The sequence below is a fragment of the Nothobranchius furzeri genome, chromosome 12, assembly GCF_043380555.1.
Source record: "Nothobranchius furzeri strain GRZ-AD chromosome 12, NfurGRZ-RIMD1, whole genome shotgun sequence".
In the NCBI taxonomy this organism is placed as follows: Eukaryota; Metazoa; Chordata; class Actinopteri; order Cyprinodontiformes; family Nothobranchiidae; genus Nothobranchius; species Nothobranchius furzeri.
Genome location: NC_091752.1, coordinates 20,501,207 through 20,527,090, shown reverse-complemented (window position 1 = coordinate 20,527,090; position 25,884 = coordinate 20,501,207). Strand labels below are relative to the sequence as shown.

The window sequence follows — 25,884 nt, the reverse complement described above, 5'->3', positions numbered from 1 at the left end:
CTTACTGCTCCAAACATTTTTTTTACAGAACACATTTAAAACAACAATGTTGATCAAAGTACTGAATGAATATAAAGTGAATGGCACTTTGCAAAATAAACCTAATTAAAAAAAAAGGGGAGAAATGTGTTACCAATAAAAATCAGCACTACCAACAGCACCACCCATTGTGACTTGGATGGGTTCTGTTCTGTTGGACAGCTGTTTCCAACAGCAGGGTTTCAGTATTTTCCCCAAACTTTTCAGTGCTTAGCACACAGAACCAGCCAATGTTAGCGCAAGTGCCCAAGGTCCCCCCACCCTATGCGCTATGACGAGCACACCCACTAGAGTTTTTTTTTTTTTTTTTTTGTCAGAGTTGGCAAGGAAAACCAACTACACTCGACCCATGTTAGACTGAGTAGCATTGTTGGAAAAGGGGCGTAAGTGTCCTTGCTGGAGATAATAACTTCAGCAAGTCTCCACTGTAATGGCGTGCCAACAGAGATTTAAAGCCGGGCGTACACTGTGCGACTTTTTCACTTTTTTGAGCCGATTTTCCAGTCGTGTGAGAATCCACGACATCGGGGCGAGTTTTGCGCCGAGCGGTCGTGTATTGTACAGGGGGTTACGAGGGGCGATTAACACCACATGACCAGCTGCCGATCAGCAGTCGTGAGGTCGCACGGACTTCTGGCGTGTTTAATATTTCGCTCGGCCCCCGTGAGGGTATCGCACTGTTGAAGCGGCGCTGCAAGCAGCTGCGACCCAAAAAGTATCAGAACCGCTCACGGCGCATGCGCAATCCTGCATCAACACCGCTCGCTATTTCCCTAATAACACACGTTGTTCGTTTTTGTTTCTACACGTTTTTTTACTCACAAAGATTGTCAAGAAAGCGTGTTTGTTGTGTTCTTGTCAAATTAAACTGACTACTAAACACAGATTTACTTTCTTTATTTCGTTTTCCTCATCCAACCCCCATAAATCCCTGTGTGTCCTCCTGCAGCACTCCCGAAGGACAACAGGCAAAACAAGACAAAAAAGTCTGACGTGTTGAGTAAAAACTGCTATTTTTAGCATATTTTTAGGGCCGACGTGTTGCTACCAGACGTACAGTGTGAGCAGTCAGGTCGCATGCGAGAACTGGGTCGTACAGTGTGAGCACATGACTCGTGAGATCTGCTCTGCGAGGAAGTCGTACAGTTTGAACTGAAGCTGAGGGCTACGAGTGAAAAAGTCGCACAGTGTATGCTCGGCTTCAGGTAACCCCTAAAGCAATCTGGAGGCCAGTGAAGTAAGGCCAGTGGCGGTCCACTAGGAAGTCACTCTCACACCTGTCAGACTTTTTAATAGTGATGAATGTAAATCTAACAGTCTCTTGGCACCTCTGTGTGAATGAGCTTTCTTGATGCCTTTGCATCTGCCTGTGTTTAGATAAATTTCCACCCATAATGGGCTGAGTTTTGGCCTAGAAATAAAAGAATAGTAGCTAAATATTTGCATATATAGTATGGCTGGCTTCCTGGACAGTGTGTCCTGTAGAAAGAAGATCTTCAGGCTCTACTATACCCTATTCCCATCCAGAGGTTTCTAATCTCAAGTTACCAGTGTCTCCCATCTGTCTTATCTGCTGCTGAGGGGAAGGGGAGAATGAGGTAGTACACCGGGAAACTTTCACATAACTATCTCAGGCCTTGAATCAATGTGTTTTATTCACCACAGTATTAATGGACGCATTAATTAGTCCGAGGCTGATTTGTCTACTTAACTGTGTTTTGGATCTCCTTCTAGTTAATAGTTCGAAATGGCTTTGGTTAAGAATCGAACGATTTAAAAAGGCAATTCAGAAAGATTTTGAGTGTATATGCTACCATAGTAATAAAGGTGTTTACTGTTGTTGTTTTTGTTTGTTTTGTAGGCATGAGCCCCGTACTTAAGCAACAGTCACCTTTCACTTTTCCCCAAGAGACTCCAATGAAGCCATCTCAAGTCCCTAACATGCTTTCTCCTCCTCCACTCAGGAGAGTTTTGCCTTTTGAGACGCCTGAGCAGCACGCCAAAGACAAATTTAACTCTGAGTGGAACCGTCATCATCCAGCAGGTCCAGAACGTTCTCGATTTCTACCAAACAGCCCCACCAGCAGTCGGTTACTGTTGAATCCAAAGGACAGAGTGGGTCCTCCAAAGCATTTTGCTCAGCCTCCTGGACGTGTCCCTAGTAGTCCAGGCAACACTGGTACCTCTGTACAGATGTCCCAGCCAAGAGAAAGACAGGGTCCACAGCGGCACATCGGACAGTCAGAGCCAGGACATTTCTGTTCATCTCCGCTTGTTCCACTCTCCCCATCCAGCAATAACATTTCATCTGACAGACCCTCATTTCCCATTTTTCTTAATTCCCCATCCGCTCAGTCTGTAGCGCATTTCAAAAGCCACACCCTGCCCTGCTCCAGTAGCGATCGAGAGACTGAATCCAAAGTCACTTCCATCGTCTCAGGAAGCAACAGTGAAAAGGTAAAACGCACAGCTGAATTGTTGCTCTGCTCGGCCCTCAAATTAGAAGTTCCATGCTCATCTTCGAGCTGGAACGACTTCTCTTTAAGTTTTATGAAGCTTTTACTAAACTTCAGAACAAGCCAGGTTGTTTCCTGGCAGCTTCCTGCTGACCCAACAGCCTGGTGTCATCCAGTGGCCCTCTGGGGGGTCAGCAAACTCCTTCTATTAAAGCATTGTTGTTTACAGATCATGCCCAGTTCACTAGTTCTCCATTGTCGTGAGTCAAGAGGGTAGCCTGGCAAGCCAGACTAAATAAATGTATTATTTAGTCTGGCAACGCTCCATTGACGGCTCTCGGTTGTGGGGTGGGTTCTACCGTTGTCTTTCAAATGATCTCCGCATGCTATTGGACAAATGTGACATACTCACCGCAACAGCCATCGGTAAATGAGGCGGTCCGCAGATGAAGGAGAAAACACATCATTTTTTCTTAAAAAAAAAAAAAGCACTTAAATTCATCTATCTGCTCCTGATTCTAATGAAGCCCAAGTTCTAATAGTCCAAAATTGATGTAAAAGCCATTTCAAACGAGCTGTCGCCATCTTGTTTCACTCAGTTGCATCATCCCACCCACCAGGCATATAGAGTGCCCTGATTGGCCCACAAACTGGATAAAGCTCTGTGATTTGTTCACTAAGCAGATAGAGCACTATGATTGGCCCACCATTATTGACCAATCACAGCTCTTTATGTGTTTGAAACCCCTCTAGAGAGCTGTGATTGGCCAGCCAGAATGCTGTTAGGGGCTGCAGAGGTTCCAGTGGAGCGTTCCTAGACCAAACATTGCAAAGCAAGAATTTGGTCTAGTTCACTAGGCTATCAAGAGGGTTGAGTCCATGAATGTTTTGTGACAGTGTGACGTAGATCTTTCAGGCTTTTACAATCCCAGAGTTTCACCGTCTATTTTCTGTCAGAAGCTAATGCAGGTGATCGGTGTAGGAGACTATTCTGATGTTCGGCCTGCATGAAAAACTCAAAGTGACTGATTTATAATTAGAAATAATGATTTAAAAATGGGTTTTCAGTGAACCACACCTTTAGATTTGGCTTGTTCAGTCTCGAGCTAAAATCAAAGAGCTGGGACCATCAGACATGGCCTTATCACCCATGAGATTGTAGACTTAATTACTCTGATTTAATTCTGTATGCTTAATACTCTAATGAAATTAGATAATTTGTTATGATAATAATGCTTCCCTGCCATTTTACTGGTGTTTTAACATAGTTTACCTGTTTTCTGTGTAAAGGTTATTTTAATCTCACTCTCTCTTCACTTGCAGAGCCATCAATATGAGCAGATACCTTCAGGAGATAACTTTGTCCCAGGTAATTCTGTCGAAGCAAATTGAACATTTATAATATGGTGGGGACAAATTTCCCCTTCAGTTCACATTTTCAACCACAGGAAAGATTACTTCACTGGTAGCAAAAAGAAGCTACTTTAGGTCTTATTGGCTTGATACTAGGGCTGCAGCTATCGAATATTTTTGTAATCGAGTACTCTATCGAATCTTTTATCGATTAATCGAGTACTCTTAATAAATTACCCTTTTGTTTGTAAACCATTATATCAAATAGCATGATATAAAATATGAAAGACCTCTTAAAGTGAGCAAGCAAGCAATTGCCAGTTATTCTTCAAGTTTTATTCAAAATTAGTTTTCAAAACTTCAGCACTTCAACTTTACTTCACAGTAAACAAATGCCTGTGCAAAAAATAAGTAAACAACCTGAGCCGATTTTCCCCTTGTGCGAGAATCTACTAGCCTGCAAGCCAGACAAAAACTAGAATGATAACTGTTTAAGTAGCGCTGCGAGCGGCTGCGGCCCAAACAGCACCAGAACCGCTCACGGCGCATGCGCAAACATGGCTCACCAGCTATTTCCCTATTAACACACGTCCATTTTAATTTCTACACTTTTTTTCACACACAGTAACAAGGATTGTCAAGAAAGCATGTTTGCCGTGTCAAATTATACTGATCACAAAACATTTATTTACCATCTTTCATTTTCCTCCGCCACTCATAAATACCTGTGTCCTCCTGCAGCAATCCCGAGGGACAACAGACATCAATAACAACAAAAGTCTGGCGTGTTGTGTAAAAGCTAGTGGTGCGCATCTCTACGTGCCTCACGATTCGATCCGATTCCGATTACCTGCCTAAAGATTCGATACGAGTCTGAAATGCATCACGATTCTTCACACAAAATGTTTCATTACTTAATAAAAGCAGTTGCTTATAATGTGCTGTTATTGCTACGTACGACTCTGTTGCAGTTGATGTCCATGAATCACATGTAATGGCTACGCGGCTGGCTTTACTCATTGATTCCACTACCTGGGCTTTGGTTTCGTTGTACAATGCAGGCACAGCAGTTTGTCAAGTGTCTTCTTGTCAGTAGGTTATACCGAGACTCGAGCGTCTCAGGAGGTAGCAAAACCTGGCATTCTCTACCACAGAATATGGTTGTAGATCCTTAGCAATAAAGCATGCAACAGAACGGGTGATCTTCTTCCCTCTCTCCGAAGCAGACGGTAAAATTGTCAGCGCTTCTTCAATCGTTGGCTGGGATGTGCTCGCTGTTTTTGTGGCTGTTGCTGAAGAAGTCCTCGCAGGGTGGGAACGTTCAAAATGTTTGGTCATATTAGTTGTGTTCCCAAAGTACTTTAGTTTTGTGTGGCACACCTTGCACACAGTGTGCGTTTTGTCATGCTTTCCGTCTAGCTCATAAAAGCCGGAATTAGCCCAGACATCCCATTTAAATGTAACGGGTGCATCTTTGATTACTGGTAATGTTCGCCCTGTATCCCTGTCCGCCATTTCTGTTTTAAACTGACACTAGGGCAACGCAGTGCGCATGTCATTGCAACTCTGCCCCCGGAAGTAGTCGTAAAACCTCAAAACTGTATTGTCCTGGCTCGTCCAGAACATCGACATAGACATGGGGAGAAAATCTCATTATGTCACGTTGCTGCATCGATGCAGAATCATGCACGGCCGAATTGTGATGCATCTTAGAATCGATCATTTTTTCTCACCTCCAGTAAAAACTGCTATTTTTAGCACATTTTTAGGTCCGACGTGTTGCTACCAGACGTACAGTGTGAGCTGAAACTGAGTGCTACAAATGAAAATGTTAGTGTCCGCAGAATATATAGAAATACAGGCTAAAATGCATTATCTCGTAGAGGCTCTGAGTCCACTTGCAGAAGTGACATTTACAGGTGCTGCAGCTTGGAGGATGTGGTGTTGTGGTAGGCTAAATCCATTTTACAGTATTTACACTGGAGTACGTTTTCCGCCTTACGGCATGAAAAACGGTCCCACACCTTTGACATTTTCTGTCTTTTTCACACTCCACCGGGGTCCACGTTGTCCGCCATGCTTAAGAGAAAGTTAAGTTACATTCACTACTCGCGTGTGCATTCAGTGCAGTGTGTATGTGTGTCACTTATTTCGGTCCGGGTGAAACATGAACCCCGGGCGATTGCAAAGCCATTAATTAATTAAACATGAATTAAACGAATCCTTGAGGCAGAGAATTTGACTCGAGGCTTTTTTGTACTCGAGGAATCGTTTCAGCCCTACTTGATACTTTATCCCTGTTGTTGTTTTAGTTAATTTAAAAGGTCGGGGCTTAATTTGAGCCGGATCTTGCCGGAACAAGATCCGGGAACTATCTTATTTTGAAAAGACCGTTCCGGCAACTGGATCCGGCAACTCGCGTGACAAACTTGTGCTACATGCAGGATTCGAATTACGGGTGAGCTATGGAGGTCCTGGATGCCCTCAACACACCCAGGGGGAGCCGGAGAACAATCCTGATTCTACTTATATTGCATTATCTATGTGGACTCTCTGGGATTATTTGGAGCTGAGGGGCGCAGAGCTCTGAAAGATGATGCGTCCTGAGCACGGCCACAGTAACATTCTCAAAGTGTCTCCACCTCAAAAACAAAGTTAACACGCGATCGTTCATGTCGGCTCATTTCCTCTTATGATTTCTGTCTTTTATTTGTGCCTGATGCGTTTCGCTGCTGCGGTGCTGTTTCGTCCTCCGGTGACTTCATCGGTGCAGCTGGTTTTTGCTGTCGGTAGATCTTTTAGAACTGCAGTTCAAAGTTAATTCATAAGGTGAATATATATGAAGCCAGGTAGCAGTTTTTCTTTAGGATTGAGAGGAGATGCAGGAAGATAATTCAGAGACAGGACAGAAAAATAGTCAAATAAAAAATAAGTTCCTTTTTGTACCTGGTGGTTGCAACAACCACTGAAGGTAATCAGAAGTGAGGAACAGAAAATGAAATGATTCTTTCAATGTTTAGAGCAGCAGAAACTCTGAGAGGCTGCAGGCATCTCAGTGAGTTTGCGGCCGGTGCGCAGGGGGAGGGGGAGAGGGCTGAAGCAGGGGAACAGTAAAGATGCAGAAACTACTGCGCAATTTTAATTACTTGTCATTACTTGTCACCCCCATTCCCCCGCGCATGTTCCGGCATCTGTTTTCCTTTAGTGAGCTTTGGTTTGACGTCACTATTTGCGTTCGAGAACATTTGATTTGCAAATCAAGCACCGGTTATAGTATCAGCACATTTTCTAATCAAACTATTTAAATATTGAGTATTTTTGGTAACTTTGGACAGGATCAGGCAGGTATACATCAAGTCAAGTTGGCTTGTGTCTGCTGAGCCTGCTTGGATCCTGGCTCTTCTCAGGCTTCCATTTCATTGGCCCTCATGGTCACAAATGGTGCTTACAGATTAGCGTCGGCACAGTCAGGGTTTGGTCGGGCTGGATGGCGTGAGTTTGGTCTCAAACAGGCGGTGTAGTGTTCACATATAAATCCGAGGGACTTCTCAGGAATGCGAAAATCCCGGGCCTGTTGGCGGCGTTTAATACGCGCTGGAAAGTCCACTTCATAAGATAAATAAAGGCAGACATGTGAGCTGCGTTGCTTTTGGAGACTCTGCAACACATTATTTTATTAATTTGCTGTGTGTGTCCTCATAATCTTGTGCCACACACACTGATTTCTCCCCTGACCAGCTGTCGGCTCATCCAGGCAAGAGCTCCGATGCGAAGAGCAGGCGCGTGCACACACACACACACACACACACACACAGAGCTATTCTCTTCTCCCATTCCCACACTTAACGGCAGCTCTGTGCTACAGACAGAAGTTTACTCAACAGCATCCAGCATGAAAATGAGTCGGCATGCGGGAAACCCCCTGCTGGCTCATTCTTCTCGCAGATCGGAGGCGGTCGGCGTAATTTCAGCCGGCCAATCAGTCCATAGTGTCGCCTCAGTCCCAGTCTGACCGCTGGGGAGAAGGTCTGAGAAAAAGAGTCGCCTTGGCACCGAAAACACAAATCTGACCTGTGTGTGAAACCAAATTCTGGTGCCATTCGATACCTTTTGGGGCCGTGCCGACGCTAATGTGTAAGCACCAAAAGCCTGGTTCTGCTTTGACTTTCCGGCCGGGTCTGATTTCAGCCACCTGGGGTTCGGGCTGAGTGCCTTATCTTTTTGTAAAGTAGGTGCTAAATGCAACATCTCCTGCGGAAAGAGCCTTCAACACCTTCCTGTGGCCTGGATTAATTGCTGAACCGCTCTCGAGCATTATTCTGCTGAGTTGATGTTTTATAAGCTAGGAGATTGAAGATTGTTTGGCTCGAGAGGATTTACAGCCTGAATCGGATTTCATCACAAAAATTACCCTTACTGTATTGTACTCCTAAACCTAGCGTGGCCCCGGCGCTCCCCTCAGAATCTGACAGAGCCTTCATCACCTTCCTGGAACCTAATTCCTGTGCATTTATTTCTCAAAAACATTATTTTGCTGACTGTGCTTTGTAAGATGAAGATTATAATGTTTTTCTTAGCCCCATTGTCTTTTTCTGGTTATTTTGGACTTGGGATCATGTTGTGTCCTCTTGGTGAATATTAATATGCTTAGAATGAGGGATACTTATTATTGCGGCACTAATTTTCACTTAGCTAGGGATACTGAAACTATACCAACTCACTTTACTCAGATCTTTCTCTTGTGGTTAAACCTGCTTGGACAAGTATCCAACCTCAAACATTTTCTTGCTTTACACAATCTTAATCTCTGACTAAGCAAAGCTCACCGCGTGGATTCATCTTATGTTATGACTACCCCAAAATGTAAAGTGAAGCAGATCGATGATTGTCTTACTCTTACTAATATCTAGAAATGTGCAACCAAACCCTGGACCTGAGCTGCAATGTACACGGACTCCTGCCAATTTCCAATAATTGTCTGGTCTCAGAATTATTCATCTGAACATGTGCATACCAAAGATAGACATGGTCAGAATCTGGATTAAATCGACGGCTGCAGACCTTGTAATCATTTCTGATACTTCGCTGACTAAATCCATAACTAATGATGATATAAACATAGTTGGATACAATGTTTATCGCACAGGCCAGGCAAACAAAGGCGGAGGTGTAGCTATTTTTATCAGATCAAGATTGAATGCATCAATAGTCTTGTCTCAGTCAATATGCAAACAAATGGAGTTTGTGGCTTTAAATGTGGAAATTACCAAACCACCTTGTATAACTGTTGCTGGGTGCTACAGACCTCCCATCGGCTTCCAAGGAGGCGTTATCATCCTGAAAGCATCTCTTATCCAAATTAAATTATTATGAACTCGTATTTAGGGTTGGGCTAGGGCTGGGCGATATGACGATTTTAGACCGTTTCACGATCTACACATCTGACGGTCTGTCATTTTTGAAAGACCTTTTTATCACGATTCACAGCTCTGCTGTTGAAATTCTGCCTCTGAATGAAAAGGGAACTTACCCCAGGCGAATGACATGCCTTTGTTTGACCCTTAACCAATCAGAGTGAGTCATAGTAATATATTAGTGCCCCGCTTGTTTTCACCTGTGTGTGAACAAACATGGCTTCGGCCGCGGCTGAGAGCGACAACGAGGTTTTAGTCCGAAGAGGAACGCCTCGTCCATTATATGGAACTGGTTTGGTTTTTCACCAGATGACAAAGAGCAGCGACACGTCATTTGCAAAGTTTGCAAGGAGAGCGTCAAGGCAAGTGATGGCAACACCACAAACTTGTTTAATCACTTGAAAAGAAGGCATCCCAAACAATACAATGAGAGCCAGCTGGCAGCTAAAGCTAAAAAGCCTGCGGCTGCAGCGGCAGCGGCTAGTGCTTCTTCCAGGCAGCAAACGCTAACAGAAACACTCACAAACTCACTCCCTACGACAGAGACAGCAGACGATGGAACAGCGTGACAGATGCAGTGACGTACCACTTGGTTAAAGATTTGTGTCCCGTGCGAACAGTAGGAGTGGGATTTAAGAACATGATAAAACATTGGATTCGCGCTACGAGTTTTCCAGCCGCAAGTATTTTTCGAACACCGCCATTCCACGCATGTACGCTGAATGCAAAGTGAGAGTTGCAGAAAATATTCAGAATGCACAGTTTTTTGCTACCACAAGCGATCTCTGGTCCAGCCGCACATCAGTGCCGTATTTGAGCTTAACTATCCACTACATGAGCAACTGGGAGCTACATAGTATTTTGAACAAGTGAATGTTTGCACAATACGTTTGCAATTGACATGTTTGCACTTTAAATATGTTTACGATTTTCATTTATGTTAAGTTACTTGAAAAACGAGAAAAAACGCAATTGAAGTTATGCTATTCGTGGATAAAAATCGTGATAAAATCGAAATTGTGATAAAATATTGGAAAAATCGTGATATTCTATTTTTGCCATATCGCCCAGCCCTAGGTTGGGTATCGTTTGATTTTGAACAATTCGGATTCCAATTCCTCGTTTAGATTCCGGTTCTTATCGATTCCCGATTCCGATTCTTTCGAGACATGACATTTTTTACATGAGCCAGCTAACCACAGGTCCTACTTGATGAAATAATCTTAACTTCAACATGAATTTTAATTCTATGAACAACAGCAACAGCATCACCTTCATTTAGACAAAAACATGTTTTGGAGAAAAAAAGAAAAAGACTTGCAGAACAACCAGTGTGTTTGTTTCTGACCACAACCAAAGTCTGGAAGAAGCCTCTGGGATGAGAGGCTAAATGTCTCCAACATATCCAGAAACGCCCAGCTGTTTTCAGCTAAAACTCTCAGGATGATCATGTCCAGGATGACTGAGAACTACAGGGAGTGCCGAATTATTAGGCAAATGAGTATTTTGTCCACATCATCCTCTTCACGCATGTTGTCTTACACCAAGCTGTATAGGCTTGAAAGCCTACTACCAATTAAGCGTATCAGGTGATGTGCATCTCTGTAATGAGAAGGGGTGTGGTCTAATGACATCAACACCCTATATCAGGTGTGCATAATTATTAGGCAACTTCCTTTCCTTTGGCAAAATGGGTCAAAAGAAGGACTTGACAGGCTCAGAAAAGTCAAAAATAGTGAGATATCTTGCAGAGGGATGCAGCAGACTTAAAATTGCAAAGCTTCTGAAGCGTGATCATCGAACAATCAAGCGTTTCATTCAAAATAGTCAACAGGGTCACAAGAAGCGTGTGGACAAACCAAGGTGCAAAATAACTGCCCATAGAGCCCTGCACGGGCCTAAAATCTGAGCCCGTGCCCGGCCCGAGTGGGTGGAGCCCCAGCCCGACCCGGTCCGAAAAGGTTTTCTGGATTCTCTGGCCCGAGCCCGACTTTTTTTGACCAACTAAATGAAAACAAAGTGTGTCAATCCTGACCAATGTGTTAAAAGACGTGCAGGATCTGATCAATTTGTTTTTCCCTCATTTACCGACACGGAGATGACGGCGCACTGGCTCTGGTGGTAATCAAGTTAAATTATATCTCTTTCCAACAATTTTCACAAGGAAACAGAACAGTTAAAAGCAGGGCTTGTGCTGACCGGACAGTTCCCGTATTTGACCGTTTATTTTGACGGAGAAAGAATAGAAAGAATTACCCCGATGCATGCAGACGAACTGACATTTTATTTGTTACGCACCTCGCAGATGTAGCTAAATCACCCAAGAAAAGATTCCCATCTGAACATCTGAGCTGGGCACTGCTCAGCGCAGCTCACTGTCAGCGTGTACATAAGGTGCACAGCGAGCTGAAGATGTGGAGAGGGGCTTGGAGCGCATCGCAGAACCAGAGCGCATGCGGGAAGATTCCTCCCACTGAAGCGAGTGTTTTCCAAACCCTGTTTCTCAGAGAGACTTGTCACTTAGAAAATGTTCCCTGATTATGAAACTTTGGCTGAATAGTGCTTGTTCCTGTCTCCAATGTGGCGACGCTTCCAGGAGCCGTCTGAGGAGAAGCCCAGAATCTCACATCCTCTTCAGCTCAGAATGCGCATATGATTACGCACAAGCGTGACCCGTCACCCTGGTCTCACAGTAAGACTGGGTTGGACCTGTTCAGGTTTACGCAGACAATCTTTACATAGAATTGACTTACAGATATAAAATTAATTCAGTAAAATATAAAGCATTTTATTTAAATATCCATTAATTATTTTACAAGCACAGAGAGCCGCATCAGATTCAGATACGCGGGAAGATTCCTCCGACTGAATTCAGTCGGAGGAATCTTCCTGCATGTGCTCTGGTTCTGCGACGCTCTCCATGCCCTTCTCTACATCTTCAGCTCGTTGTGGACCTTACGTACACGCTGCCAGCGAGCTGCGCTGAGCAGTGTCCAGCTCAGATGTTCAGATGGGAATCTTTTCTTGAGTGATTTAGTACATCTGCGATGTGCGTAGAATAAAATGTCAGTTTGTCTGCATGCGTCTGGGTAATTCTTTCTATTCTTTCTCCGTCAAAATAAACGTTCAAATATGGGAACTGGCCGGTCAACACAAGCCCTGCTTTTAACTGTTCTGTTTTCTTGTGAAAATAGATATAATTTAACTTGATTAACACCAGAACCAGGCGCACTGCGCCGTTATCTCCGTCGCTGTAAATGAGGGGAAAACAAAGTGATCGGATCCTTTTCTGACCTTCCCCACCTACAAAGTTTAATTACAACAATCAAACGTGACAGAGCCTGGATTTGTATTCTGAACAGTCTAAACATGTTTTAAAAAGAAACGTATGACAAAAGTGGCACCTGCTCAGTAAAACCACCAACAGGGTGAATAATATCAAAATATTGTAGGCAGAGACGGGCTACAACTTCTGGATCCATTTTATATAAATCATTTTATTGATTATCTTTTTACGAAAGATAACTTTGACGTACACGAGTGACCGGTACTGGCTGCTGTCACCTGTTGTGAGCAGCTCTCTGCGGTCTGAGGGTAGGCCCCGCCCACAACACCGCGGCTGCTGTGGCTCCCAGTGTTTACTGTGGGAAACAGGTAATAATGGCTGTTTGATGGGAACAGGTTGCCCACCCCTGGTTTAAGTGTTTCAATTTTTTTTAATGAATTCGATTAAAAATAAAGGCGCCCGGCCCATGTCCGAGGTAATTACACAGTCGTTGGCCCGAAGCCGACCCGAGGGCCTAGGGCTTCAGTGCAGGGCTCTAACTGCCCATGAACTGAGAAAAGTCAAGCGTGCAGCTGCCAAGATGCCACTTGCCACCAGTTTGGCCGTATTTCAGAGCTGCAACATCACTGGAGTGCCCAAAAGCACAAGGTGTACAATACTCAGAGACATGGCCAAGGTAAGAAAGGCTGAAAGACGACCACCACTGAACAAGACACACAAGCTGAAACGTCAAGACTGGGCCAAGAAATATCTCAAGACTGATTTTTCTAAGGTTTTATGGACTGATGAAATGAGAGTGAGTCTTGATGGGCCAGATGGATGGGCCCATGGCTGGATTGGTAAAGGGCAGAGAGCTCCAGTCCGACTCAGACGCCAGCAAGGTGGAGGTGGAGTACTGGTTTGGGCTGGTATCATCAAAGATGAGCTTGTGGGGCCTTTTCGGGTTGAGGATGGAGTCAAGCTCAACTCCCAGTCCTACTGCCAGTTTCTGGAAGACACCTTCTTCAAGCAGTGGTACAGGAAGAAGTCTGCATCCTTCAAGAAAAACATGATTTTCATGCAGGACAATGCTCCATCACACGCGTCCAAGTGCTACATTGTCGCTATGTCTGTCACGTTTGCTGTGTTTTACCATAGTTTCTACATCCATCACGTCCGAATGAAGGTTAAACAAACATTAAACCCAACGTTTGGAGCTTGTAAGCTCCACACGCCTCTCGCTGTCCGATGCTTCAGCGGCGTCAGTCTTCCCGGCAGGATGAGTGAATTTCTTCATCAGAGTCAATATTCTGCTTCATAATCGAAGTCAGTCATCACCAGACAAAGTGATCAGTCAACAAAGACCGGACCTGCCGGCAATTATACGTTTTATCTAATATTTGCTCTCTTCATGCTGCACGCATCTCCTCTTCTCCCCGACTGGGAGCCTCTAGGCGGGAGGCATTTTTCAAACTCATCTTCTGATGTAAAGTAGTAACTTCATGAGGGATCATATTTGTAGATGAGACTTGTTAAAGTCAGCAATGAGACTGGCGCTTATAACGAGTAAGTCCCAACACTGACAACAATGTACTGAAACTAGAACCAACATGCATAAACAGACAGATTGGTCCCGCCTACTTACACTGTTGGTCCTTTTTAAATACGCAGTAATCGTTGATTGCCTTTTTCGCTTCATCCTGCATCCTAGCAGCAACCACTTTGGCGCCTCTGGAGTCGGTTAGAGATGCAACGATACCACTTTTTTCCAAACCGATACGATGCCGATACTTGAATCTGGATAATCGCCGATACCGATTACCGATACCTATACTTCTACCACACAAAAAAATGCAATGATTTGGAATACAGATTTTATTTTCTTCTCTGCTTTTAACAGGAAAGGACTGTGAGGTAGATAAAAAGTAAAATATATAAATGGAAATCATCACAAAACTAAAATATTAGGTGAACAGAAATGACAGGTTACAGTGAAGCCATTTTCGAGTACCTGCATTGGTATTGGTTCCTAGTATGGGTTAACTTTTACCGATACCAGTATCGTATCTGTATCTGTACCGATACCAGTATCGGTATCGGTGCATCCCTAGAGTCGGTGTTTGTTTACGTCATGCTGCATTCAATGTAATTGGAAAAAGGAGCTTCAAGCGCTAAACCTCCGATTTTGTTTTCTTTCTGGCCTTAGTTGGGGGGGACGGATCGGGGTCGATCTGAATCTGGGGGGGGACAGATCCCCCCCCCCGTCCCCCACCCTATCTGTGCGCCTGCTATTGAGAACCTGTGGTCCATCATCAAATGTGCGATTTACAAGGAGGGAAACCAGTACACCTCTCTGAACAGTGTCTGGGAGGCTGTGGTTGCTGCTGCACCAATGTTGATGGTGAACAGATCAAAACACTGACAGAATCCATGGATGGCAGGCTTTTGAGTGTCCTTGCAAAGAAAGGTGGCATTATTGGTCGCTGATTTGTTTTTGAATGTCAGAAATGTATATTTGGGAATGTGGAGATGTTATAATGGTTTCATTGGTAAAAATAAATAATTGAAATGGGTATACATTTGTTTTTTGTTAAGTTGCCTAATAATTATGCACAGTAATAGTCACCTGCACACACAGATATCCCCCTAAAATAGCTAAAACTAAAAACAAACTAAAAACTACTTCCAAAACATTCAGCTTTGATATTAATGAGTTTTTTGGGTTCATTGAGAACATGGTTGTTGTTCAATAATAAAATGATTCCTCAAAAATACAACTTGCCTAATATTTCTGCACTCCCTGTACACCTCCATGCTGCAGCAGCATTCAGTCAGAACAGAAAGTGAAACTTAAATGTAGCTGCTGTCAGTAACGATCTAACAGATTTTAAACATTAAAACTCAACAGAAATAGTTCAGAAAGGAAATTAAAATGTTCACAACTTTGTGTTTGATTATTATTAATATTATTATTATTATTATTATTTATTGTGGCAGCAGCTGGTGTGGTCCACCACAGAGAAAGCTGCTCTAGCATGATGACTTTTATCCTACAGGTTATTGTTCAGCCTTCTGACGCTCTCAAACACACACACACACACACACGAGTGTTGGTGAGCGGCTGCGTCTGAATGCTGACGCTCCGTGTGTGTTTTTATTTCTGCAGTGAGACAAACTCACCTCACACCGTCCAAAGTTTATTTAAAGCTTCTGTTAAATCCACCGTGTTGACGTACTTTAACACGTGTCCTCTACGCTGCAGGAGTGAAGTTTACATTACGTAGTAAAAGTTCGGCAGACGCGTTTGTTTATATTTGGCTGCTGCGCGAAGGGTGGGGGTAGGGGGGACTCGGTGCTGCACACAGAAACCTGGTGTGATCAGCTCTGAAATGGGTTGATCACAATTTGCGGATCACGTTTATTTTTCACGGAGAATTGCCGCGGATTCCTCTTCCATCGGCATTCTAGGAATCAAAACTAGGAGTCAAAAGAAAAAACTTTGAACCATTCCGGGATAAACTAACATTTGGAACCGGTTCCAGTCGATGCTCGATGCCTAACCCTACTCGTATTGGCTGGTGATGTCAACTGGGACTGGCAAAATACAGTTTCATATTAATTCAAAAGCTTCTGTGACTCCATAAATCTGGTCAACCAACCCACAAGACCTAATTTTAAGAATCCTGATAAGTCCACCTTGATTGACTTACTTTTGGCCTGTAAGTGGCTTGTATCTGAAATATTTAATGAATGTTAAATTATCTGAGCCATCAATGGACCAAGGCCAGACTATATATTCACATATATGGGCTAAAAATATTTAGCAATGTGATTTTAAATTAGTTGTCAGAATTAAGTTGTGGTTATAAGTTCTTTGCTGGACTGTTTGTGAAAACTGAATATTTTCTACCTTTTTCTGTCTTCAGCCATGGATCTGAACCGGTCTTCTCAGAAGAGACACAAAGAGTTTGAGCCCTGTTCTGAGGATGCTAAGAAACCATGTCTTCAGGATGCAAACTCGGGCAGAAATCCAACAGTCAAGCTAACTCTTGGCAAACCACCAATCTCGTCAAAGTTTTTTAAGCTGTCATTAAATAATCCGTCGGTCCTGGAATTATCATCACCCAGAAAGATGGGTGGTCTTCTGGTTTCTAAGCCGACTTGTGGACAGTCAACAAGCTCAAAGTTATTATCCAAACTGAAACCCAGTCAGGCACACCTCACACCGTCACCTAAACATTGTCCAAAGAAATCTCCATCAGCTGGGCAAGAGGATTCGACCACCGCTCAGGGGAAACTACCCAAGCTGTGTGCATCTTCAAGGCCCAGTCAAGAAATGGCCAAAAAGGAAAACGAGAAAAAACATAAAAGTGGAAAGTCGAGTTCTTCCAAATGTCCTCAGGAGGATAGTGGTGGATCACGTCAAGTTGGGCCAGCCAGCCACTACTCTAGTTCTACCAAGGGTCATCACACTGGAGAAATCAGAAAATCTCACGGTAGCACTCCCAGATCGTCATCAGAAGAGCGTAGTAAACCAAGTCGTGTACGGGGACCTGCTGTCCCTGGTGACATAAATGAGCTTTTCACACCTGATCCTATGGTTTACGTGGTCAACTCCTTGTGTAAGACTGCAAAGACCAAGATGGTTGAGAAAAACATTAACTCACAAACCTTAGGAACATGTTCCAGCCCTCCTGCTGGCTGTGTGCCTCCAGTAACTACATCCTCTGGTCACATGACTTCCCATTCCAAAGTAACAGGACTTCCACAGGCAGTGTCCTCCTCAGAGCATAACCTGCTGTTCTCGTTGCCAACTGTGAGTTTAAAGCGCATTAAACTAGAAAAATTTAAACCTTTCATGTGTCCTAAAAACAGCCCTGGCCCGTGTTCAGAAAGACAACTTACAGTTGAGGCTGTAAGGGAGAGTGTTAAAATTCATCACAAACAATCACCATCAGCCTCGGCCAGTCCGAGTTTGCGTGCTTTGGACACACCAGCCACTAAACTAACACCGTCACCTCCTCGCAGAAGGTCTCTGTCACTGGAGAGACAGGCGAGCGAAAGGAGTAAAAAGGAGGTGAATGAAGAGGATCCCGCTGATGTAGAGCTAGACCTGGACTTAAGCATTACATATGATATCAAAGAAACCCAGAGCTCAGATGGCAGCGAAGAGGAAGAGCTGGTTTCCTTCCAGGAGATTATGGAGCGCGTTACCAAGGTTCCAGATACACCGGAGAAAGAAGCCTTCTCCGAGCCGAGCACACCCGGGCTTCGCAGCTCCCAGTCAAAAACCGTACGTTCCACGTGAATCCTCTTTGTTAAAAAGTCAGAGCTGTTCTGGATTCGTAGTTGTTACCTTTATTGTTATCTTGGCAGGTGCAGCCATCCTCCACTAAAGCAGTGGTCTACAAGAACAGTCTTGACCAGATGTTGAAGGAATTTGATGACAACAAAAGGTACATTTGAGGAAACTGAACAGTGGTTCTAAACTGTAGCCCTTGCTACTAAATTGGTTTTTGATCTAAATTCATCAGAGCCAAAGAGATCGAGGCGGAGCTTCTAACTGCCTGCAACGGAGGTCTGTTGAAATTGGCTGAATTTGAGGAGTCTGAAGAGAACCAGGATGTCTCCAGTGAGCAACAGTAAGGAAAGCTAAGATCATGTTTACACTTAACACTGCTACCTAAACATTAGAAGTTTTTTGTGCCTGCTTTGTTAATTTATTTGGTTTGTTTCTCAGGGAGTTCCTTCAGCGCTACTCACTGATGTCCGCTGCAATCAGAGAAGTCCCTCCAGGAGAAATGGTGTTCAACTTGGAGAAATTTGGCCAAATCTTCAATGAGCAAACACTGCAGTTGAGGCAGTGCATGGTGAATCCTCAGGGCACGGCACAGAAGACACTTCTTTGGTAAGCTACGATTACACACAGGAAATATCACAGCTGACTGCTGAACTAGCTAACCAAAAGGTGCCGTTATGTGTTGACTTTTGTTTTTCCACTTCCTGCCAGGTCCAGCCCTGCTCAGCTGAGACTTCATTTAAACATTGGGCTGTTTCAGGAATCGTACAACTGTAACTCACCCTGTCCCACTCAGGTTTCCTGTTTCCTTTTCAAGGTAGGCTCAGCACACTGTTGTATTATGTTGTTCGCTGGGTTTTTAAAAGTAAAAGTAGAGATTCAGACATTAGTCAGTATCAAAATATACTCTGTACAGGGTTTCCCCCAGAAAATGGGAGTGGGAGTGGGAGGCTGCACACGTTCCCCTGCTGTTTCTCACCAGTATCAGCTGATGGAGGGCTCTAGTTTCGTTGCACCGTTCGTGTCAGCAGACACGGTGGGGTCGGGGAGGGGGTCGGGGTATGACGCTTAGCCTGGCGGGTGGCCAGGCTTATAAAGCACTGGGGGAAACCCTGCTGTAGCAAGAGTCACATTGTTTTTGGCTCTAGTTGATGCAGAACTTCCCACACAGCATCACTGCAGCTGCTCAGCTCCTCCTGTCACTACCAGTCTAAAGCCACTTTCACGCTGCAAGCATCAACGGAACGGCAGCGAAGTGGCACCGCTTCAAATAGAATCCCATTATAGTCTATGGAGAGTTTCATACCAGCCGTGACGCGGCATGCCGCGCAGCGCCGCTAAAGATAAGACCAAGTTCTATTTTTTTCCGCGAGCCGCTTCTGGGACACGTCAATTTCCGCAGTTCACATAGTGCGAGACAGGAAACCACACAGTTTCAGTGTAAAATCCCCGGTTATTTTCAAAATAAAATTCAACGTTGCCATGTTATATAGGATTTACATCAGTTCATGTGACCGAACAGCTTTGTTTACCACCAGTTTCTTTCGAGAAGTGCAACGGTGTGATTCCTCATGGTGGTTGTGATCTCTCGATGAGGAAGGTGTCGGAACATCTCGGGGGATTTAAGAATCTCGTGTAGGGCTGGGCGATATGGCAAAAATAGAATATCACGATTTTTCCAATATTTTATCACGATTTCGATTTTATCACGATTTATCCATGAAGAGCATAACTTCAATTGCGTGTTAAAAAAGAGAAACATTGAATAATTAAACATTTATTCATATTAGGGATAATCAACACAGTGCTAACACACTTATATTTTAAACTCACACCAGAGATGATAAAAGCCCTGAGAGAAACAATTACAAAAATCAGTTTTTCTCGTTTTTCAAGTAACTTAACATAAATGAAAATCGTAAACATATTTAACCCTTACCTCACATTAGAGCATTTTTTTGTGCTGACACGTGTATTTTTGTGAATAACTTTGGCTATGTTAATGCAATTTATCTAATTTTTATGGAGGATGTGTATTTTGGAAGGAATTACAAAAAAAAGTTTGAAAAAATATTCAACCTACTTTATTAAAACGTGGAAATCATTTTGTACAGTTAAGCACATTGAAGCATTTTTTTGTGCCATTGACTTTCATGTAAATCATATATTTTTAATTAGCATAAATATTGGCATAATTTTAAAAAATTATGATTGTGCCCGTGTTTACAGTCTCATCACAAATGTAAGAAGCAGTTTTTACTGTTTTTCACTACATGGCATACTTTCTCCATATATAGCAGGGCAATGGCTGACCCAGCATTTAAACTGAATGATTTAGCTGTATTTCTTTACCTCTGACCGCCCATTATAATACATATTTTGCAAAAAAATGGTTTGTGTGTTATTTAGAGATGCCATACAATAGTTTGCATGTGTGTGTTCTGAATTTTTGGTAATTGTGCTTTTTCAGTGTTCTTTCAAAAAATAAGCCTGACTGAATGTACAAAATTAGCTTATTCTGCAAAATAGCATTTTGACATGTGTTCCTTTGTGTGTGATTGTTCAGGCATGCGTGTATGTAGGTATCAAAGCACTTTACAGATCTTCAAAGGACAGATCTGTGATCATTATCTGGAGTGGTTGAGCAGGTGTGGGCCATGGGAGTGTAGGGGGGGGGGGGGGGGGGCACAGGTTCTCACACTCTGTTGACTTCATGAATATTCATCAAAGGCATGCTATATATCAAAAATCAAAGGATTTTCTGCTAAATTTCAGATACTCATTCACAATTTTACTTTTGCAAAATGTTATTTCAATAAGTACAAAGCATTTGCATGGATGAAAGCTAAGATGAAGGCTGAAAAACTTCAAAGGCATACATTTGTTTTTCAAAACAAATTCCTGCAGAATCGAATTTTGTTTACATTCAGTAGGGGCAGCTTACACAGGTGCACCAATTGACTAAAAGTACATATATGAGACTCAGATCAGGATTCATTTCTTTGAACCGCAACCATGAGAAGAAGATTCAATGTGAATGAAGCCCTGGAGGTGTTTCAGCAGATTGAGGAAGAGGGAGAGTCAGCCTCATCCTCATCCACGGATGACAGCTCTTGTTCGGATGAAGAGGCTGAAGATCAGGCCTTTACCCCAGGGCCTGATTCAGGGGAAGAAATGGAAGAAGGTTCAGATGAGGAGGTGGTTGCTGCAGAGGAGAGATGGGACCATCCTTTGTGGCAATCAAAGAGCGGGATCGCCTGGTCCCCGACACCCGACACCAGGATCCCCTTTCGGGCTCCAGACGTCCGCCATTGTGGGATCACCCGCCTCGCTGTCAGCTACATCCAAACTATTGAGGACAGCTTCGATTTTTTTTTGACTACAACAATCCTAGATGTAATAATAAAATACACCAATATAGAGGGAAGAAGAAAATATGACGATTGGACAGACGTTGACCGCGTGGAACTCCGGGCATTGTTTGGGTTGCTCATCCTCGCTGGTGTGCACCGTTCCCGTGGGGAATCATCTGCCAGCCTCTGGGGGGAGGAAACGGGGAGGCCGATATTCAGAGCCACGATGAGTTTGGGAAGGTTCCACATGCTGACTGCAACATTGCGCTTTGATGACCGCTTGACCAGGGCAGCCCGCCGGTTGGTGCAGCAGGACAAGCTCGCTCCCCTGCGGGAAGTGTGGGACCTCTGGGCGGCCCGGCTCCCTCTCGCCTACAACCCCGGTGAAGATGTCTGCGTTGATGAACAGCTCGTCGGATTCAGAGGTCGCTGCAACTTCAAGCAGTACATGCCCTCAAAACCGGCAAAATATGGCATCAAGCTGTAGGTGGTGTGCGATGTGGCCACTTCTTATGCCTGGGGGATTATTCCCTATCTGGGCAAGACGACTCGAGACGCCCCGGCAGAAAGGGGGCAAGGGAAGCGGGTGGTGCTGGAACTCACGGAGGGTCTGAGCGGCCGCACTGTCACCACGGACAATTTTTTCACCTCGCTGGTTCTTGGAGAGGAGCTGCTAAAAAAAAATCTGTCTTGTGGGAACAGTTAGGCGCAACAAGCCAGAGTTGCCCCCACAGCTGCTCCAGATGAAAAGCAGAGCGGTTCTGTCCTCCCTGTTCGGCTTCACCTCCACCGCCACCGCGGTGAGCTACATTCCAAAGCGCCGGCGGAACGTTCTGCTCCTCAGCACCAAACACCATCAGGTTCAGATCCAGGAGGGACCGCAGCAGAAGCCGACCGTAATCATCGATTACAACCGCTGCAAAGGGGCAGTTGACAACTTGGACAAGGTAATTTATTTATTTTATTTTGTTTTATTATAATTCACCAACCTAATTGCATATGTAATTTATTTATTCATTTATTTTTATTCCAGCTCGTTGCAACATACAGCTGCCGCCGCAAGACCAGACGTTGGCCCATGTCGCTCTTCTGCAACATGTTAGATGTGAGCGCCTACAATGCCCTGGTCCTGTGGCTGTCTGTGGAACCGGCCTGGAACCAACAGAAGAGGAGCATCCGTCGAAGGCTGTTCTTGCAGGAGCTTGGGACCTCCATGGTGAGACCAGCCCAGGCAAGGCGCACTCGCTTGCCGCGGTCCAGCAGCGCTGCAGCTCTGTTGGAGGTGCAGCAGCAAGTGGAGCCAGGTCCAGCCCAGGAGCAGACAAAGAAAAGATGCCACCTTTGCAGAGGGAAGAGGAGCGTGCATGCACGCTTTTGCCATGCATGTGGACAGGCTGTGTGCAAGGAGCACTCAACAGTTGTGTGCTCAGCCTGCAGCTGTTAGCTCACTCCCCTCTGTGTTTCTCTCTCTTTCTCTCTCTCTCTCTCTCTCTCTCTCTCTCTCTCTCTCTCACACACACACACACACACACACACACACACACACACACACACACACACACACACACACACACACACACACACACACACACACACACACACTTTTTCTTTGTTCGTGTGCTTTAATAAAGTGTTCAACTGGTCATCTTTGTAAGTGCATTTTTTTGTGCTCTAATGACTTTAACGTGAGTATTTTAGAAAATGTGACATTACACAAAAACTACAAAGTGAGCAAAAAATATTTTTATGCCTATTTGTGACACTCCAAGGCTGTGACAACTTACCCACAAAAAAGGTAATCTGGACATAACACACAAAAAATGATTTGATTTTTTCATTTTTTGTACAGTTTTCAAACTTTGGGTTTTGCTAATAAACCTAGCAATGAAGGGGTTAAATCTGAGAAACACACACATATTTTATTATATTTTGTTAGGGCTGAAGCCAAGGATGAAATTCATGTAAAAAAATTGGGACTTATGAAATATTATATAATATTTCTATGGGAAGCTTTCTAAGTGCATTTTTTTGTGCTCTAATGACTTTAACGTGAGTATTTTAGAAAATATGACATTACACAAAAACTACAAAGTGAGCAAAAAATATTTTTATGCCTATTTATGACACTCCAAGGCTGTGACAACTTACCCACAAAAAAGGTAATCTGGACATAACACACAAAAAATGATTTGATTTTTTCATTTTTTGTACAGTTTTCAAACTTTGGGTTTTGCTAATAAACCTAGCAATGAAGGGGTTAAATCTGAGAAACACACACATATTTTATTATATTTTGTTAGGGCTGAAGCCAAGGATGAAATTCATGTAAAAAAATTGGGACTTATGAAATATTATATAATATTTCTATGGGAAGCTTTCTAAGTGCATTTTTTTGTGCTCTAATGACTTTAACGTGAGTATTTTAGAAAATATGACATTACACAAAAACTACAAAGTGAGCAAAAAATATTTTTATGCCTATTTATGACACTCCAAGGCTGTGACAACTTACCCACAAAAAAGGTAATCTGGACATAACACACAAAAAATGATTTGATTTTTTCATTTTTTGTACAGTTTTCAAACTTTGGGTTTTGCTAATAAACCTGGCAATGAAGGGGTTAAATCTGAGAAACACACACATATTTTATTATATTTTGTTAGGGCTGAAGCCAAGGATGAAATTCATGTAAAAAAATTGGGACTTATGAAATATTATATAATATTTCTAAAGGAAGCTTTCTAAGTGCATTTTTTTGTGCTCTAATGACTTTAACGTTAGAAAATTTAAACGTTGGGTAAGGGTTAAAGTGCAAACATGTCAATTGCAAACGTATTGTGCAAACATTCACTTGTTCAAAATACTATGTAGCTCCCAGTTGCTCATGTAGTGGATAGTTAAGCTCAAATACGGCTCTGATGTGCGGCTGGACCAGAGATCGCTTGTGGTAGCAGAAAACTGCGCATTCTGAATATTTTCTGCAACGCTCACTTTGCATTCAGCGTACATGCGTGGAATGGCAGTGTTCGAAAAATACTTGCAGCTGGAAAACTTGTAGCGCGGATCCAATGTTTTTATCATTTTCTTAAATCCCGCTCCTACTGTTCGCACGGGACACAAATCTTTAACCAAGTGGTACGTCACTGCATCTGTCACGCTGTTCCATCGTCTGCTGTCTCTGTCGTAAGGAGTGAGTTTTGTGAGTGTTTCTGTTAGCGTTTGCTGCCTGGAAGAAGCACTAGCCGCTGCAGCCGCAGGCTTTTTAGCTTTAGCTGCCAGCTGGCTCTCGTTGTATTGTTTGGGATGCCTTCTTTTCAAGTGATTAAACAAGTTTGTGGTGTTGCCATCACTTGCCTTGACGCTCTCCTTGTAAATGACGTTTCGCTGCTCTTTGTCATCTGGTGAAAAACCAAACCAGTTCCATATAATGGACGAGGCGTTCCTCTTCGGAACGAAAACCTCGTTGTCGCTCTCAGCCACGGCCGAAGCCATGTTTGTTCACACACAGGTGAAAACAAGCGGGGCACTAATATATTACTATGACTTACTCTGATTGGTTAAGGGTCAAACAAAGGCGTGTCATTCGCCGAAGGTAAGTTCCCTTTTCATTCAGAGGCAGAATTTCAACAGCAGAGCTGTGAATCGTGATAAAAAGGTCTTTCAAAAATGACAGACCGTCAGATGTGTAGATCGTGAAACGGTCTAAAATCGTCATATCGCCCAGCCCTAATCTCGTGGGTACAGCGAGGCGTAGCGAGGAAGCCGTGCCGCGGCCAAGACTCTTCCGGTGTGAAAAGGACCGCTTTGAAGTTTGCGAGTGAGCTGCTCCGCTGCTGTTCCGTTCCGCTGATACTTGCAGTGTGAAACCAACTTCACTCAGCTTACAGTACTGAGCTGGCCTGGAGCTGCAGGGAAATCTAGCATGCTAAGTTGGCTATAAGCAATATTAAAGACTGAAGGATCTCAGCGGCTCGGCACAAGTTTTAATTGTATCCGCTGAACCAAGATTTGGTTTCTGAGAGCACAAACTGGGATTTAGCCCGAATAAGAAGAATTCTGATTTGTTAAATGTATGGGAGAGTGTTGCAGAATGTCTTTGTAGGTTTCCTTTACTGTTCTAGGAATTTTTCCTGACTTGTCTGATGTTGTGTTGTGAGCTTTTTGGGCTTGTTTGGTTGATCTTGTCAGATGATGTCAGTCCATAAGGAAAGGATGTTATCAGAGAAGATCCTGCAAGCCCTCTGTGACATCGCCTGCACTGCTGCCTATCAGATAGGTCCGCATCTCCTCTCACCAGTGTCTTAGATTTAGCAGCCGAAGAAAGAATCACGTGAAATGACTTTTTTTCTATATGTGTGGTTTTAGTCAAAATGGACGATAAGAAGTTTGAAGTGTGGGTCCCTAGTTTGGCTGACCTGACGCTGGTTCTCATCAACATGGGTGTTGCGTTTGTTACGCTCTTTCCTTTTGAGCATCTGCAGCCGTCCTTCACCGAAGGAGATGTGCTGTAAGTAGCTTTACTCCATTTGCTTGTTTTATACATAAAGTAACTGCTGGATTTTATTTTATTGTGTTTTTATTTACAGAACTTGAATATTTGTTTTTATTCAGGGGGGACATTTATATAAAAAGTGAGAGTCCTTCCAACAACAAGGAAGAGATGATTTTCCCTGAACACAACCTCAGCAATATCTTTAAGGTGAG

General features: G+C 43.6%; 2 protein-coding genes across 3 annotated transcripts in view; both read left to right on the top strand.

The window, feature by feature from the left end:
* Nucleotides 1-25,884, top strand: part of slf2 (SMC5-SMC6 complex localization factor 2) — a 36,462-nt gene that overhangs the window by 2,377 nt on the left and 8,201 nt on the right. For both annotated transcript variants that reach the window (XM_015944364.3, XM_070542400.1), the window contains exons 3-12: nucleotides 1,901-2,496; nucleotides 3,819-3,864; nucleotides 16,454-17,820; nucleotides 17,904-17,983; nucleotides 18,062-18,169; nucleotides 18,268-18,435; nucleotides 18,538-18,643; nucleotides 25,369-25,456; nucleotides 25,546-25,687; nucleotides 25,792-25,879. In XM_015944364.3, coding sequence (XP_015799850.3) covers nucleotides 1,901-2,496; nucleotides 3,819-3,864; nucleotides 16,454-17,820; nucleotides 17,904-17,983; nucleotides 18,062-18,169; nucleotides 18,268-18,435; nucleotides 18,538-18,643; nucleotides 25,369-25,456; nucleotides 25,546-25,687; nucleotides 25,792-25,879 — 2,789 coding nt within the window. The remainder of the gene's footprint in view (nucleotides 1-1,900; nucleotides 2,497-3,818; nucleotides 3,865-16,453; nucleotides 17,821-17,903; nucleotides 17,984-18,061; nucleotides 18,170-18,267; nucleotides 18,436-18,537; nucleotides 18,644-25,368; nucleotides 25,457-25,545; nucleotides 25,688-25,791; nucleotides 25,880-25,884) is intronic.
* LOC139062087 (piggyBac transposable element-derived protein 4-like) lies at nucleotides 21,792-22,749 on the top strand. The gene is made up of 2 exons (XM_070542401.1): nucleotides 21,792-22,126; nucleotides 22,213-22,749. The coding sequence occupies exons 1-2, from the start codon at nucleotides 21,923-21,925 to the stop codon at nucleotides 22,621-22,623; spliced, it is 615 nt and encodes a 204-aa protein (XP_070398502.1). The 5' UTR covers nucleotides 21,792-21,922; the 3' UTR covers nucleotides 22,624-22,749.

Excerpts from the sequence above, each read along its gene's own strand:
- LOC139062087 (XM_070542401.1), top strand. The coding sequence starts at position 21,923 with ATGAAAAGCAGAGCGGTTCTGTCCTCCCTGTTCGGCTTCACCTCCACC. Across the intron at positions 22,127-22,212 it reads CAGTTGACAACTTGGACAAG|CTCGTTGCAACATACAGCTG; the intron begins GTAATTTATTTA and ends TTTTTATTCCAG.